At 45.6% G+C, this 14,139-nt stretch overlaps 1 protein-coding gene and 1 long non-coding RNA gene across 2 annotated transcripts in view; one reads left to right on the top strand and one right to left on the bottom strand.

Annotated features, from left to right (window-relative positions):
* Positions 1-4,055: 4,055 nt before the first annotated feature.
* On the top strand, positions 4,056-12,971 carry LOC118493509. Its single transcript, XR_004895459.1, has 4 exons — positions 4,056-4,161; positions 5,601-5,607; positions 9,821-9,824; positions 12,959-12,971. It is a non-coding gene; the product is annotated as an uncharacterized LOC118493509 (long non-coding RNA).
* LOC116060283 (NACHT, LRR and PYD domains-containing protein 12-like) overlaps positions 6,357-14,139 on the bottom strand; it is a 50,830-nt gene continuing 43,047 nt past the window's right edge. The window contains exons 13-14 of the mRNA XM_035993514.1: positions 7,046-7,652; positions 6,357-6,783 (exon numbers count right to left, since the gene is read on the bottom strand). Of these exons, the coding sequence (XP_035849407.1) occupies positions 6,708-6,783; positions 7,046-7,652 (683 nt within the window). The 3' untranslated portion in view covers positions 6,357-6,707. The remainder of the gene's footprint in view (positions 6,784-7,045; positions 7,653-14,139) is intronic.

Below are 14,139 nucleotides of genomic sequence, written 5' to 3'. Positions count from 1 at the left end.
GAGAGGGTTGATCAGGTCTGTGGCCTGGCTGAGGAAAGAGACAGAAGGGTTCACTATCCAAGAGGTTTACCGCCTCAACAAACTGGTGACTAAAGCCAGAGCTCAACTCATTGAAGATGATGACTAGGTATAATATGTTTCTCCACATACTTGTTGTATGTGTTTTTGTTGTTGCTCTTTTCTTTTTAATGGCGGATTTAAATATTGGATCCTTAAACATTAATGGAGCAAGAAGTGATGTTAAAAGAGCTTCTCTATTTAAACTGATGGAGTTAAAACATCTATGTCACGTTGTAGAGAGGAGGAAAGAGGCTTGGACCCAAATGCAGCTCAGAATTTATTAAGCAGCAAAATACTACAACAAAGAGATCCAGGCGACTGGTAGAGCAAAAACTTACAGCCAGGGAGACAGGAACAAACAAGGAAACAAGAAACGAGCAGGTACACACAGTAAAAGAATGCAATAATCCAACAAGAGACAAAGACAGAACAGGAACTAAATACACCAGGTAACGAGGACTAACACTGGACAGGTGACACAACAGGTGAAACAAATCAGGGTGGGGCAGAATAATCAAAAAAGGCGGGAAACAAACAAAGATAGGAAGTAAGCTAGACAAGACAAGGGAGACAAGACAGACTACAAAATAAAACAGGAAACCGAACATAACAGAAAAACAAGACTACCACAATAAAACAGAACAAAATACCAAAACCCTGACAATCTAGATGTTATTTTTTTGCAGGTGACTCACAGTGATGTGGAGAATGAGAGTGAGTGGAGGAAGCAGTGGCCTGGGGAGGTTATTCTCAGCCATAAAGCCTCTAACAGTGGGGGGGTCGGGGTGCTCTTCTCTAAGGGCTTTCGTCCCTGCTCCTTTATTGTGGAGGAGATCATGTGTGGGCACATTATACAAATTAAGGTTAAGCTTGAAAATGTTCAACTTATTTTTATAAATGTGTATGCTCCAGTTTCGGCCATTGAACGAATGCCATTTTTAAACCTTTTGTGTGATGTCATTCAGGATTGTACTGATGATTTTTAGTTTTTGGGAGGTGACTTTAACTGCACAGAGAATCCCTCTTTAGACCGTAATCACCTGGAGCCTCATCCTGCTTCCTCGGCCAGACTCAGGCGTCTGATGGAGAGCTGTGAGCTGGAGGATGTGTGGAGAGGTTTTCACATGAACGCCAGGCGGTACACCTGGAGTCATTCCAGAGATAATATGTTGTCTTTGGCCAGGCTGGATCGTTTTTATTGTTTTAAGCACCATTTTGGTGTGTTTAAAAAGTGTATAATTTCTCCTGTTGGTTTTACGGACCATTGTCTTGTGCAGTGTTCTATTTTTATTAAAAATGTAAAATTGCACAGTGCTTATTGGCACTTTTAAATGATAATTCTTTTAAGGAGGCGTTTAAGTGTGTGTGGGGTATACACTAGAGTCAAAAGTCCAGTTTCCCATCATTGCAGCAGTGGTGGGATATTGGAAAGGTTCAGGTGAAACTTTTTTGTCAGCAATATACTCGCAATGTCACCAAGCACATTACCAGGTCTCTTCAAGACCTAGAGATTGAAGTAGTGGAATTACAGGATTTGGTGGATTCCACAGGAAATCAAGGGCATGTTGAAGCTCTTAAAGTCTAAAAGGCTGCTTTAGCCAACCTGTTGGGCATCACCCCACAGGGGGCTCTGGTCCGCTGCCGCTTCATGAACACTTCCCAGATGGATGCCCCCTCGCAGTTTTTCTTTGGTCTGGAGCGTAAGAATGGTCAAAGAAAGATCATCCATTCGCTATGCTCTGAAGATGGAGATACAATCACAGGAACCCCTGAGATCAGGAGATTTGCCACCTCGTTCTACAAAGACCTGTTCAGAGAGGAGTACATGGGAGATGCTGAGTCAACTGCGTCTTTTTATGCTGGGCTTCCTCAGGTGGGTGCTGACAACAACACGGTGCTGGAAGATCTACTGTCACTGAATGAACTCTATGTTGCTCTGATGAGTCTGGGGAACGGTAAGGCACCAGGCATCGACGGGCTGCCTGTGGATTTCTATAAGACCTTCTGGACAGTAATTGGTGAAGATCTGCTGGAAGTCTTTCAGGACAGCTTGAACAGAGGATGCCTGCCGCTGAGCTGCAGAAGGGCAGTCATTACCCTGCTGCTGTGTGGGGACTATAAGATCCTGTTCAAAGCTCTCGCTTCTCGGCTTCGGGAGGCAATGGATGAAGTGGTTCATGTCGACCAGACTTACTGTGTGCCCGGCAGGTTAATGAGTGATAATATCACTTTAATTCGGCATGTTTCGGCACTGGGTATGGATACTGGTCTTATTTCCATAGACCAGGAAAAGGCTTTTGACCGGGTTGAACATCAGTATTTGTGGCAAACGCTCAGTGCTTTTGGCTTCAGCCCAGGTTTCATAGCTCAGATTCAGGTCCTGGACCGAGACATTGCGAGTATATTGAAGGTTAATGGTGGTTTGGCTGCACCTTTTAATGTGCAGAGAGGGGTACGGCAGGGGTGCTCTCTGTCGGGGATGCTTTATTCCCTCGCTATTGAGCCTCTGCTCCATAAACTCAGGAATGATCTTTCAGGTGTGTATTTTCCTGGGTGTGCTTCAGCTGTTAAAATATCAGCTTATGCTGACGATGTCATGGTTGTTTTGAACAAGCAAACAGATATCGACACTTTGGTAGAGAATGTAAGTATTTTTAATTGTATCTCTTATGCTAACGTTAATTGGGCTAAGAGTGTGGCTCTGGTGGTGGGAGATCAGCTACAGAGCACTCTATCTCTCCAAAGAAAGGAGGGGTGAAGTATTTGGGTTTATTTCTAGGTGAGGAGTGTGTGATGCAAAAAAACTGGGATAATGCTTTGGAAAAAATAGAAGGCCGATTAAAGAAATGAAAGTGGCTCTTACCGAGCATGTCCTATAGAGGGAGGACACTTGTTATTAACAATCTGCTGTCCTCTTCTCTGTGGAATAAACTCTCTTGTGTGGATCCCCCTTCTAATTTATTTGTAAAAATTCAATCTGTTTTGGTTAATTTTTTTTGGGATAAGCTGCACTGGATTCTCCAGGCTATTCTCATTCTTCCCAAGGAAGAGGGAGGACAAGGACTTGTTCATTTGGCCAGCAGGGGTGCTGCTTTCCTCCTGCAGTTCCTCCAGAGACTGCTGTTTGGCCCTAAAGACCTGGTCTGGAGACCTCTGGCCCATTGGGTGCTGAAAGACTTTAAGGGTTTTGGACTAAGAGATTCTCTGTTCCTGATGGATGTAAGGACGCTGAGTTTCCAGGCTTTGCCTCCTTTCTATCGTGGCGTGTTTACAGTGTGGAAGCTGTTGACCAAGGAGAGACGGGTGCAAGGTGACTCCCTACACTGGCTGCTACAGGAACCGGTGGTGTACGGACACCAGTTGGATTACCCCTGCTGGGCTGGTTCTGCTATTTCGGACGTGTTCTGCAGAGCACGGGTGCTCACGCTGGGCACGGTGGTGGATATCGCTGGACCTAAACTAAACAATGCTGCTGCTTTGGCAGCTGTTCTGGGTGTGAGATCAGTCAGAACAATCTCAAAACTGTTGGACCACTGGAAGCACTATCTGTCTGGACATGACTCCATAATGTTGGAGGAATATCATGGTGGTCTGATTACAACTCGATCTAATGATTCCTTCCCTAGTTTATGTGTACGTCCCAGTCTTGATAATTATGTTGGTTGTTTTTTGGATGTGAAGCACTGCACTTTAGACCTGAATGAGGCAAAAGGAAATGCCTTTTATAAAATGATGGTGCTGTGTAGCATAAGAGTAAACTCCATGAACGGGTGGACACACCGTGGCGAGGACATCTGGGTTTGGCGGTTGATGTCCAACCTGCGTGGAGGAGTTTATATAAACCACCATTAACTAAAAGAGTAGCTGACCTCCAGTGGAGAGTGTTACACGGGATAGTGGCAGTCAACGCCTTTCTGTCTGTCATTAGTCCTGGGGTTAGTGACAAATGTCCTTATTGTGATGAAAAAGAAACTGTGTTTCATTGTTATTCATGTGTTATTCTGAGTGTGTGTGCCTGCTGCCGTTGTTCTTGCTGCTGGAGAAACTGTTCAGTAAGGTAGGGGAGGTTTTCTCCAAACACATGTTCATCCTTGGGTTCAGGTACAGGAAGTTAGCTAAACATAAATGTCAGCTGTTGAACTTTATTTTGGGCCAATCAAAGATGGCTGTGTATGTGAGCAGGAAGAGGAAGGTGGATGACTCTGTTGATATTAATGTGAATCTGCTGTTTAGTCGGATGGTGAAAGCCAGAATCAGGATTGACTTTAATTATTATAAAGAGATGAAGGATGTGGATCAGTGTGATCTGGGCCCATGGTGATGTGTTGTGCTCTGTTGAAGGAGACCAACTCATTTTTTCTCAGGAAATAGATAACAAGATGGAACATTGATAAAATAAAGTTCCTTTAAAGTCTCTCTATCTCTCTCTCTCTCTCTCTCTCTCTCTCTCTCTCTCTCTCTCTCTCTCTCTCTCTCTCTCTCTAGCTCTCTGTCTCTACGTCTCTGTAAATTGCTTTATTGGCATGAATGTCAGAAATAACAATATTGCCAAAGCATCAAAGATAATAATGTGAGAAGAAATACATACATAATCACAATCAGTATATCAATATACATTAAAATCACTAGTGTCAAATGTTAGAAAGAAAACAAAGACAAAAGCAAAAACAAAAGAAAAAAACAAAAAAACTAGGGCTGTCAAGAATTTAATCTAATTAATTACATACTCTTTGATTAATTAATCGAAATTAATCGCATACATAATTAACGGTGCCTGAACCGATACTTTTTAAGAAAGTAAAAAAAGGGTACTAAACAACAGTCGGTGACATTAAAGAACGGCTTGTTTATTGCTAAGGCCATATGGTCAAAATTAAATGATTTTATAATAATGTAATAACTATAACAATAACTTATTTCACTAGTAAATTGCTGTTGAACGACAAAAACAGACACCAGATGGGAAAAGGACATTTACAATAACTTCAAATGCACCACAAGGCTGTAGTTTACCAGTTTCATTGAACGCACCGTCTGTGTTTTTCCGTCCTGGTGTTGAATCCTCTAAAGTAAAACACAGTCAAACTTTACACCGTTTAGCATTTGCTGTCAGCATTGTAACCATGTTTAATCCAGCTACTAGCTAGCGGTAGGCTAACGTTAGCTGCTGTCGAGTGTAGTGTTAACTAGCTAGCGGTAGGCTAACGTTAGCTGCTGTCGAGTGTAGTGTTAACTAGCTAGCGGTAGGCTAACGTTAGCTGCTGTCGCGTCACGTGCAGCGGTGTTTGTGTTGCCTGTCTGCTTTCAGAGCATCAGAGAGAAGCGCAGACATATCAGTGGCTCCAGTTTTCGGTAGCCAGGGTTGGCAGGAAGAAGATTTTTACAAGTAAATGTTTGGCATTAATTAATCGAAATTAACGCGTTATTTTGACAGCCCTAAAAAAACGTGAAATAAACCCATGAAGGAGAGGACTAGATGAGAAGGTAGAGTAAACTGAAGTAAATGACTAAATGAGAAGGTAGAGTAAACTGAAGGAGAGCAACACAGTCTCACAGCAGTTTGTGTAAATGTCACGTTATTCTTAATCTATTGATTCGTGTTAAGGAGACGTTTTTCTCGTTTTATACGTGTAAATGTCACGTTATTTTCTCGGGGAAAGGACGCCGGGAGGCGGCCGAACAGCACGCTCCATAAGCTGGGAGTCGCCTGCGAGGCGCCCCGCTGGGGACGCGCTGGGGACGCGCCACAATAACGGGATGGTGGAGGTTGGATTAAGGAAAAACCTTACGGGGAAAGGGCGTCTTACACGCCGGGAGACAGCCACGGGGGACAGGGGACGCGCCACAGTAACACGCTGGACAAAACGCCTCACGCAGGGACGCCATCCCCGGGAAACAAAGCGCCACACGCGGGACGCTAATTTATTGAGCCATGAAATAGAATGAAAATGTGCGGCAAATAAAGCTGCTTTCAAAAATCTAAATCTCTCTCTGTCTGTCTGTCTCTCTCTGTCTCTCTCTCTCTCTCAGTCTGTCTCTGTCTCTCTCTGTCTGTCTGTCTGTCTCTCTCTTTCTCTCTCTCTCTCTCTCTCTCTCTCTCTCTCTCTCTCTCTCTGTCTCTCTCTCACTCTCAGTCTGTCTCTGTCTCTCTCTGTCTGTCTGTCTGTCTGTCTCTCTCTCTCTTTCTCTCTCTCTCTCTCTCTCTCTCTCTCTCTCTCTCTGTCTCTCTCTCTCTGTGTCTCTCTATTCTCTATTACTAATACATTATACCAGATTGAATATGGACATTAAACACAGTTAACACATGACATAACCATACATTCAATAACAAATCAACTTATGCTGTAAATGAAAAGTAAATAAAAAATAACAATTACAAGTCTTAGCATTTGATCAATGTGCTGCAGAAATAAAGTGTTCTGCTTGTGGTGGAGTCTGCATGAGAAAAGAGTTCAAGGATTTTGGAAAATGTGGTCATTGACTGCATTTTGTGTTAAAGCAATGAAACATGATTCACAGTTTGTGATTTCTGTTTCTCTGTGTGAATAGTTTTGACAATGTGACTTCCGTTTTAACTGATGCTTGATAGCAATCGAAAAGAAATACTAAGACAATACTAATCCTACTGTAAGATGTTGAGCCTTGTTTTAATGAATCAAAGTGAAAGCACACTCACACTTCCTCAGATCAGGTTTCAGCCTCTGCTCTCCACCATGATCCAGCCTGGAGGAAGAAACAGGAAGTCAGAATGAACATTCAGAAGCTTCCCCATCTCTCATCTTTAAAATATATTAAACATCTCAGGTTTCTAAGGACAAAGATTAACAAAAATTATTTGAGATGTCCTAAAAGTGCTCCAATAAGAATGTAACTTATGAAAAGGAAGGACGAGATTCTCAGCACATCAGTTACTGTCTCCACTGTTATCACCAGGGCTGCTGGTACACACTGTGAACCAACAGTGAGCACTGCTGTCTGTTTATACCTTAGAGTGTCCAGACTGCAGTGTGGATCCTCCCATCTAGCTGAAAGCAGCTTCTCTCCCGAGTCTCCTGGATGATTGTAGCTCAGAGGACTCAGAGACACTGAGGAACCAGGCCAGATCCCAAACCCAGGATAGAGAGGCTGAGTGAATGTGGTGTTGAAGGTGTGGAGGTGGATCAGTGAGTCAGAGGAGACTGAGTAGAAGGACAGAGAGCCAGCAGGACAGTCCACATACACTGCTACTCTACCAGAGACAGAGGAGGAGGAGATGGATGTTTCTCTGTTATTGTGACAGACAGAGTAAGCAACATCAGAGCAGATCAGACTCCAGGACTGATCATTACATCCAAACATACAGTCTCTACTGTGTCCTCTCCTCCTGATTCCTCTGTAACTAACTGATATATTAACATCTCCTCTCGTCTCAACCTCCCAGTAACAGCGACCAGTCAGACCATCTCTACACAGCAGCTGAGGCCAGATGTCAAACCTCTCTGGATGATCAGGATATGGATGCTCCTCCTCCACTAATGTTACCTTCTTGTTGTTGTCAGACAGTTTGAGGTATCTGTTCACTGTGTTTGTGTCCAGTGTGAGTTGACAGGAATCTGACGGAGAGAAGGAGACACAACACAGCAGCAGATTATCATCTAACACAGCTGATGGTTTATTAATTAACAGACTGACTGTTAATTAGATCAGAACTTCACAATGTTCTCACATCTCTTTACCTCTCTTTATAGTCTGATCTCTAAACGTCAAGCTACTAAACCTGGATGGAAATGATCACCTCTGCTGAAATGTTCAATTAGTTAATGATCATACTACACAACTTCTCTCTCTCTCTCTCGCTCTCGCTCTCGCTCTCTCTCTCTCTCTCTCTCTCTCTCTCTCTCTCTCTCTCTCTCTCTGGATGTGTGAGTGTGAGTGCTGAGTGAGTCTACGGAGCGTGTGAGTTTCGATCTTTGTGAGTTTCGATCTTTGTTAGATAGTAAAGATGGCGCAGCAGAATGGCGACACGGTGTGTTGGAGCGCTCTGTTTTGTTTTGTTTTGTGTTTTAACTTTGTTTCTTGCGATGGTACCCGTATCTCATTCACAAGTGAAGAGCTCGTGAACTTCAGGGGAACAACACCATCAGACTTATTTCCCACTTTTCTTCTCCCTTCACTGGAAATTTTGGACATTCTGGTCAAAGGTGCGCTCACCTTTGCTCACAAAGCGAAACGCCGGAGGAGAGGGAAACGGGCCAGTGCGCTGGTGCATCTCCGTCAGCGAGGATCACGCACACTGTTACCTGGAATATTCCTCTCTAACGTGCGCTCTCTGCCCAACAAAGTGGAGGAATTACAACTGCTGTTGGGGGGAAACAGGGACTTTTCTTCATCTGCTGTTTTGTGCTTCACGGAGACGTGGCTCTGTGGAATAATACCGGACTCTGCGCTGCAGCTGGCAGGCTTCCAGCTTTTCAGAGCGGACAGAGACACGGACCTCTCTGGCAAAACTAAAGGTGGAGGAATCTGTTTCTACATCAACAGCGGTTGGTGCAACGACGTGACAGTGATCCAGCAGTATTGTTCTCCTGACCTGGAGTATTTCACCATAAACTGTAAGCCTTTTTATTCACCCCGTGAGTTCCATTCATTCATTCTGGTCAGTGTTTACATCTCACCGCAGGCCAACGTGCAGGACGCGCAGCGCATGCTTGCCGACCAGATACTGTGTGTGGAGCGGACCAACCCGGACTCCCTAGTTATTGTCCTTGGTGACTTTAATAAAGGGAACCTCACTCATGAACTCCCTAAATATAGACAACATATTAAATGCCCGACCAGAGAGAACATTCTGGATCACTGTTACACCACAGTCAGGGATGCTTATCACGCCGTCCCCCGTGCTGCACTGGGACACTCTGACCACGTCATGGTCCACCTGATCCCCGCCTACAGGCAGAAACTAAAGCTCTGCAAACCTGTAGCGAGGACATCAAGGAAGTGGACCAGTGAGGCTGTGGAGGATCTCCAGTCGTGTTTGGATTGTACTGACTGGGATGTGTTCAGGACTGCTACCAAGAGTCTGGATGAGTACACAGAGGCTGTGACGTCATACATCAGCTTCTGTGAGGACTGCTGTGTTCCATCAAGCACCAGGGTGAGTTACAACAACGACAAACCCTGGTTCACAGCCAAACTCAGAAGGTTAAGTCTGGCTAAGGAAGAGGCATTCAGGAGTGGGGACAAAGACAGATTTAAAGAGTCAAAGTACAAATTTAGCAAGGCAGTGAAGGAGGCTAAACATCGGTACTCTGAGAAGCTCCAATGCCAGTTCTCAGCTAATGACTCTGCGACTGTCTGGAAAGGACTTAGGCAGATCACCAACTTCAAGCCTAAAACCCCCCACTCCTTCAATGACCGACACCTAACCAACGACCTGAACGAGTTCTACTGTCGATTTGAAAGACAAAAGGACAGTCCTGACACCATCCCCCACGACACCTCCCTACAGCTACAGCCACTGTGCATCACCTCCACCTCCCCCACCTCAGCAGGGTCCTGGGCCCCCCCACCAATGCCCTCCTTAAAGGTCCCCTCCACCTCCACCCCCCCTCCCACCTCAGTGACTACTCTCTCCATTCACGAGAGGGACGTCAACAGACTCTTTAGGAGACAGAATCCCAGGAAAGCTGCTGGAACGGATGCTGTCTCCCCATCCAGCTTGAAGCACTGCGCTGACCAGCTGTCTCCAGTGTTCACAGACATTTTTAACACCTCACTGGAGACATGTCACGTGCCAGCCTGCTTCAAGACCTCATCCATAATCCCTGTCCCCAAGAAGCCAAGGACCACAGGACTTAATGACTTCAGACCCGTCGCCCTGACCTCTGTGGTTATGAAGTCCTTTGAGCGCCTTGTGCTTTCACACCTCAAAGCCATCACCGACCCCCTCCTGGACCCCCTGCAGTTTGCCTACAGAGCCAATAGGTCTGTAGATGATGCAGTCAATTTGGCCCTCCACTACATCCTCCGGCACCTGGACTCCACAGGAACCTACGCCAGGATCCTGTTTGTGGACTTCAGCTCTGCCTTCAACACCATCATCCCGGCTCTGCTTCAGGAGAAGCTCTCCCCGCTTGGTGTGCCTGACTCCAACTGCAGGTGGATCACTGACTTCCTGTCTGACAGGAAGCAGCATGTGAAGCTGGGGAAACACGTCTCCGACTCACAGACCATCAGCACCGGATCGCCCCAGGGCTGCGTTCTTTCTCCTCTGCTCTTCTCCCTGTACACCAACAGCTGCACCTCCAGTCACCAGTCTGTCAAGCTTCTGAAGTTTGCGGACGACACCTCCCTCATCGGACTCATCTCTGATGGAGACGAGTCCGCCTACAGGTGGGAGGCTGACCACCTGGTGACCTGGTGCAAGCAAAACAACCTAGAGCTCAACGCTCTAAAGACAGTGGAGATGGTTGTGGACTTCAGAAAGAACCCAGTCTCACCTGCCCCCATCACCCTCTGTGGCTCCACAATTGACACTGTGGCGTCTTTCCGCTTCCTGGGAACTACCATCTCCCAAGACCTCAAGTGGGAGCTGAACATCAGCTCCCTTGTGAAGAAAGCACAACAGAGGATGTACTTCCTGCGGCAGCTGAAGAAATTCAATCTGCCAAAGACAATGATGGTGCACTTCTACACAGCCATCATTGAGTCCATCCTCACATCCTCCATCACCATCTGGTACGCTGCTGCCACTGCCAAGGACAAGGGCAGGCTGCAGCGTGTCATTCGGTCAGCTGAGAAGGTGATTGGCTGCAATCTGCCGCCGCTCCAGGACCTATACACCACCAGGACTCTGAAGCGTGCTGGTAAGATTGTGGCTGACCCCTCCCACCCCGGACACAAGCTCTTTGAGCCACTCCCCTCTGGCAGGAGGCTGAGGTCCATCAGGACCAAAACCTCACGCCACATAAACAGTTTTTTCCCCTCCGCCACTAGCCTTACTAACAAGGCCCGGAATCCATCCTGACTCTCTCCACACCCCACCTCTCATGCCACTGTACCTACTCTGCTGTAGCGTTCCTTTTTCCTTTTTACTACTGTTTAACTTATTTTACTATTTATTTAAATTTATTTTATCATTATTAATACATACTGTGTGTATATGTTTGTACTTATATTGTTCATATTCTTTTTATCCTTCTTATATTTGTATGTGTGACATGCTCCAACAACACCATGACAAATTCCTCGTATGTGCAACGTACTTGGCAATAAAGCCCTTTCTGATTCTGATTCTGATTCTGTTTTCTCTCTCTCTCTCTCTCTCTCTCTCTCTCTCTCTCTCTCTCTCTTTCTCTGTCTGTCTCTTTGTCTCTCTCTCTGTATGTCTCTCTCTGTCTCTCTCTCTCTGTCTGTCTCTCTGTCTCTGAGTCTGTCTCTCTCTCTCTCTCTTTCTCTCTCTCTTTCTCTCTCTCTCAGTCTCTCTCTCTGTCTCTCCCTCTGTCTCTCTCTCTCTCTCTCTCTCTCTCTGAGTCGGAGCTGAGTGTGTGAGTGTGTGTGAGTGAGCTGCAGTGTTTGTAGTTTTTCTTACTTTTCTTTTTGTTGTTTTTGATAATTTCATTTAGTTTTGGTTAGTTTAATGGTATAGGTCACTTTATATTTAATTTATAGTACTTTTTGGTGGTTAGTTTGGTTTATTTGGGTGGATTTGTCTCCTGCCGGCGTCTCGCCGGTCGGCGTGTGCAGCCGCCATGGTGAATGGAGAGGGGTTCTCCACGCTCACCAGGAAACATGGCATTAAGATCTCTCCTAGTTTCCCATGTAGCGTGGAGGACATTAGTTTAGCTGTGGGGGAAAAAGGTCGGGCACGGTAGTATTATGTCGGCCGCTCGGATGAACGGCGCCGTGGTCATCTTCCTGGACCAGGAGGACAAGGTGAACCAAGTCATCGAGGCAGGCATCACCGTGAGCGAAATGTTTGTTCAGGTGCTAACACTGACACAACCAGCTACAAAGGTAGTCCTGTCAAACGTCCCACCGTTCATCTCTGATGGCTTCCTCAGCAGAGAGTTGTCCAGACACGGGAAGATAGTCTCCCCCGTTAAAAAGATCCTGTCTGGATGTAAATCTCCGTTGCTGAAGCACGTCGTGTCTCACCGCAGACAGCTCTATATGATACTGAACCATCGGAACGAGGAGTTAAACCTCCGTTTCCATGTTAAAGTAGATGATTATGAATATGTGATTTTTGCAATGTCGTCAGAGATGAAATGTTTTGGTTGTGGAGAGGTGGGACACACGGTGAGGGCCTGCCCGAGACAAGGTGATCCGAATCCTCCCGGACCGGGAGCCCCCGCTCCCCCGGGGGAACCGGGTGAGCCGGGGCCGGCTGCGGGGTCCGAGCGGCCGATGACCACTCCGCGCGCTGCACAGCAGCATGATGATGCCGTGCCCGACCAGACACACGGGGTGAGTAATGTACATACACTGGGTGTTTGTGTGAATGAAGTGGGAGGGGAGGGTGAGGGAAGTGTGTGTGAGGCAGGAAAGAAAAGTGTTGTGGGTGAAGAAATGGAAAAAGAAAAAAAATTGGGTGAGGATGTGTGTAGGGAGCAGACAGGTGAGATGGATGAATCAGCTGAGGCTGAGCTACCTGTCCCTGCAGGCGCAGCAGCTGACGCAGAGAGGAGGGAGGAGGTTGTTTTGGGTGAAAATCACAAAGTTCTAAAATTGTCTGCAAGGAAAAGGAAAAAAAAGGACCTCAGGAATAGGGGCTCTCAGGCCAAAAAAATGGCAGTGAGAGAGGGGGAGGAAGGGGAGGAGGAGGAGGGGGAAGAGGTGGAGGAGGGTGAGGTGGAGGAGGAAGATAAAGAGGAGTTAGATATTGAGGAAGATGAGGAAGAAGAGGACTGTACTGTAGTCAGTCAGCCTCTGACTGACTCCCAGGTCTCTGTGGGGTCAGTACAAGGAGAACTGTACCAGGTACAACAAATAAGACAGTTCCTCCAGAAAACTAAAAATAGTAAAAATGTAAACCTTGAAGACTATTTTGAGAGCAAAAGTGTTTTACTGATCTCAATACGAGCTCAGATGAATCTGAGAGGTGAGGGAGGCTTCACTCTACCGGAGTTTTTCCGTTTAAAGAAACTGGTTCTGAGGATCAAACTAGAGCTTTTAAATGATGGAGAAAGTGAGAGAATGTCAGACTGTCCGTTTGTTGTTGGTCTTAATTTTTGTGTCGTTTTTTTGAGTGTCTTTCCTCACATCTGACATGATGAGTAATTTTAAAATCTCCACTCTTAATATAAATGGTGGCAGAGATGTGAAGAAGAGGGCTTGCCTTTTTGAGTTTTTAAAACTTAAAGGAGTTAATATTGCAATGTTGCAAGAAATGCACAGTGAGACTTTAAATGAGACAGACTGGAGGAGGGAATGGGATGGGGAGGTGGTGTTAGGTTAGGAGTTAGGAGTGGCAGTCCTATTGGCAAGAAACTTTCTACCAAAGTCTCATACTGTAGACGAAAGAATAAAGGGCCGACTCTTAGTAGTCAGAGCCCAGTATGAAGTTTTTAATCTGGTTTTTATAAATGTATACGCTCCAAACTCAGGACCTGATAGAGTTCTTTTTTTAGATGAGCTCAGTACGGTTTTAAGTGAGTGTGAACCAGAGGAGTTTTTATTTTTAGGAGGGGATTTTAACTGTACACATGATGATGATTTGGATCGGAATCATAACGAACCACATGCTGCTTCTAAAAGAGCCATGCAGCGGCTGATGGAGACACATAGTCTCTCAGATGTATGGAGAGACCGCCATGCACAGCAGAGACAGTACACATGGGTCCACAGCAGAGACAACCGGTTAACTATGGCTAGGCTAGACAGGTTTTATTGTTTTAAGCACCATTTTAATGTTTTTAAAGGGTGTACTATATTGCCTGTCGGTTTTTCTGATCATTCATGTGTGTATTGTGATGTTTACATCGCCAATATAAAACCCAGATCTGCGTATTGGCATTTTAACACGGCTTTGCTTTTAGATGCACATTTTAGGGATGTTTTTATTTTTTTTTGGAAAGTTTTTAGAGACAGAAGGAGAGA

The sequence above is a fragment of the Sander lucioperca genome, chromosome 17 (assembly GCF_008315115.2).
Source record: "Sander lucioperca isolate FBNREF2018 chromosome 17, SLUC_FBN_1.2, whole genome shotgun sequence".
In the NCBI taxonomy this organism is placed as follows: Eukaryota; Metazoa; Chordata; class Actinopteri; order Perciformes; family Percidae; genus Sander; species Sander lucioperca.
Note: the sequence above shows the minus strand (reverse complement) of the source record. Positions and strands in the feature narration are given on the sequence as shown.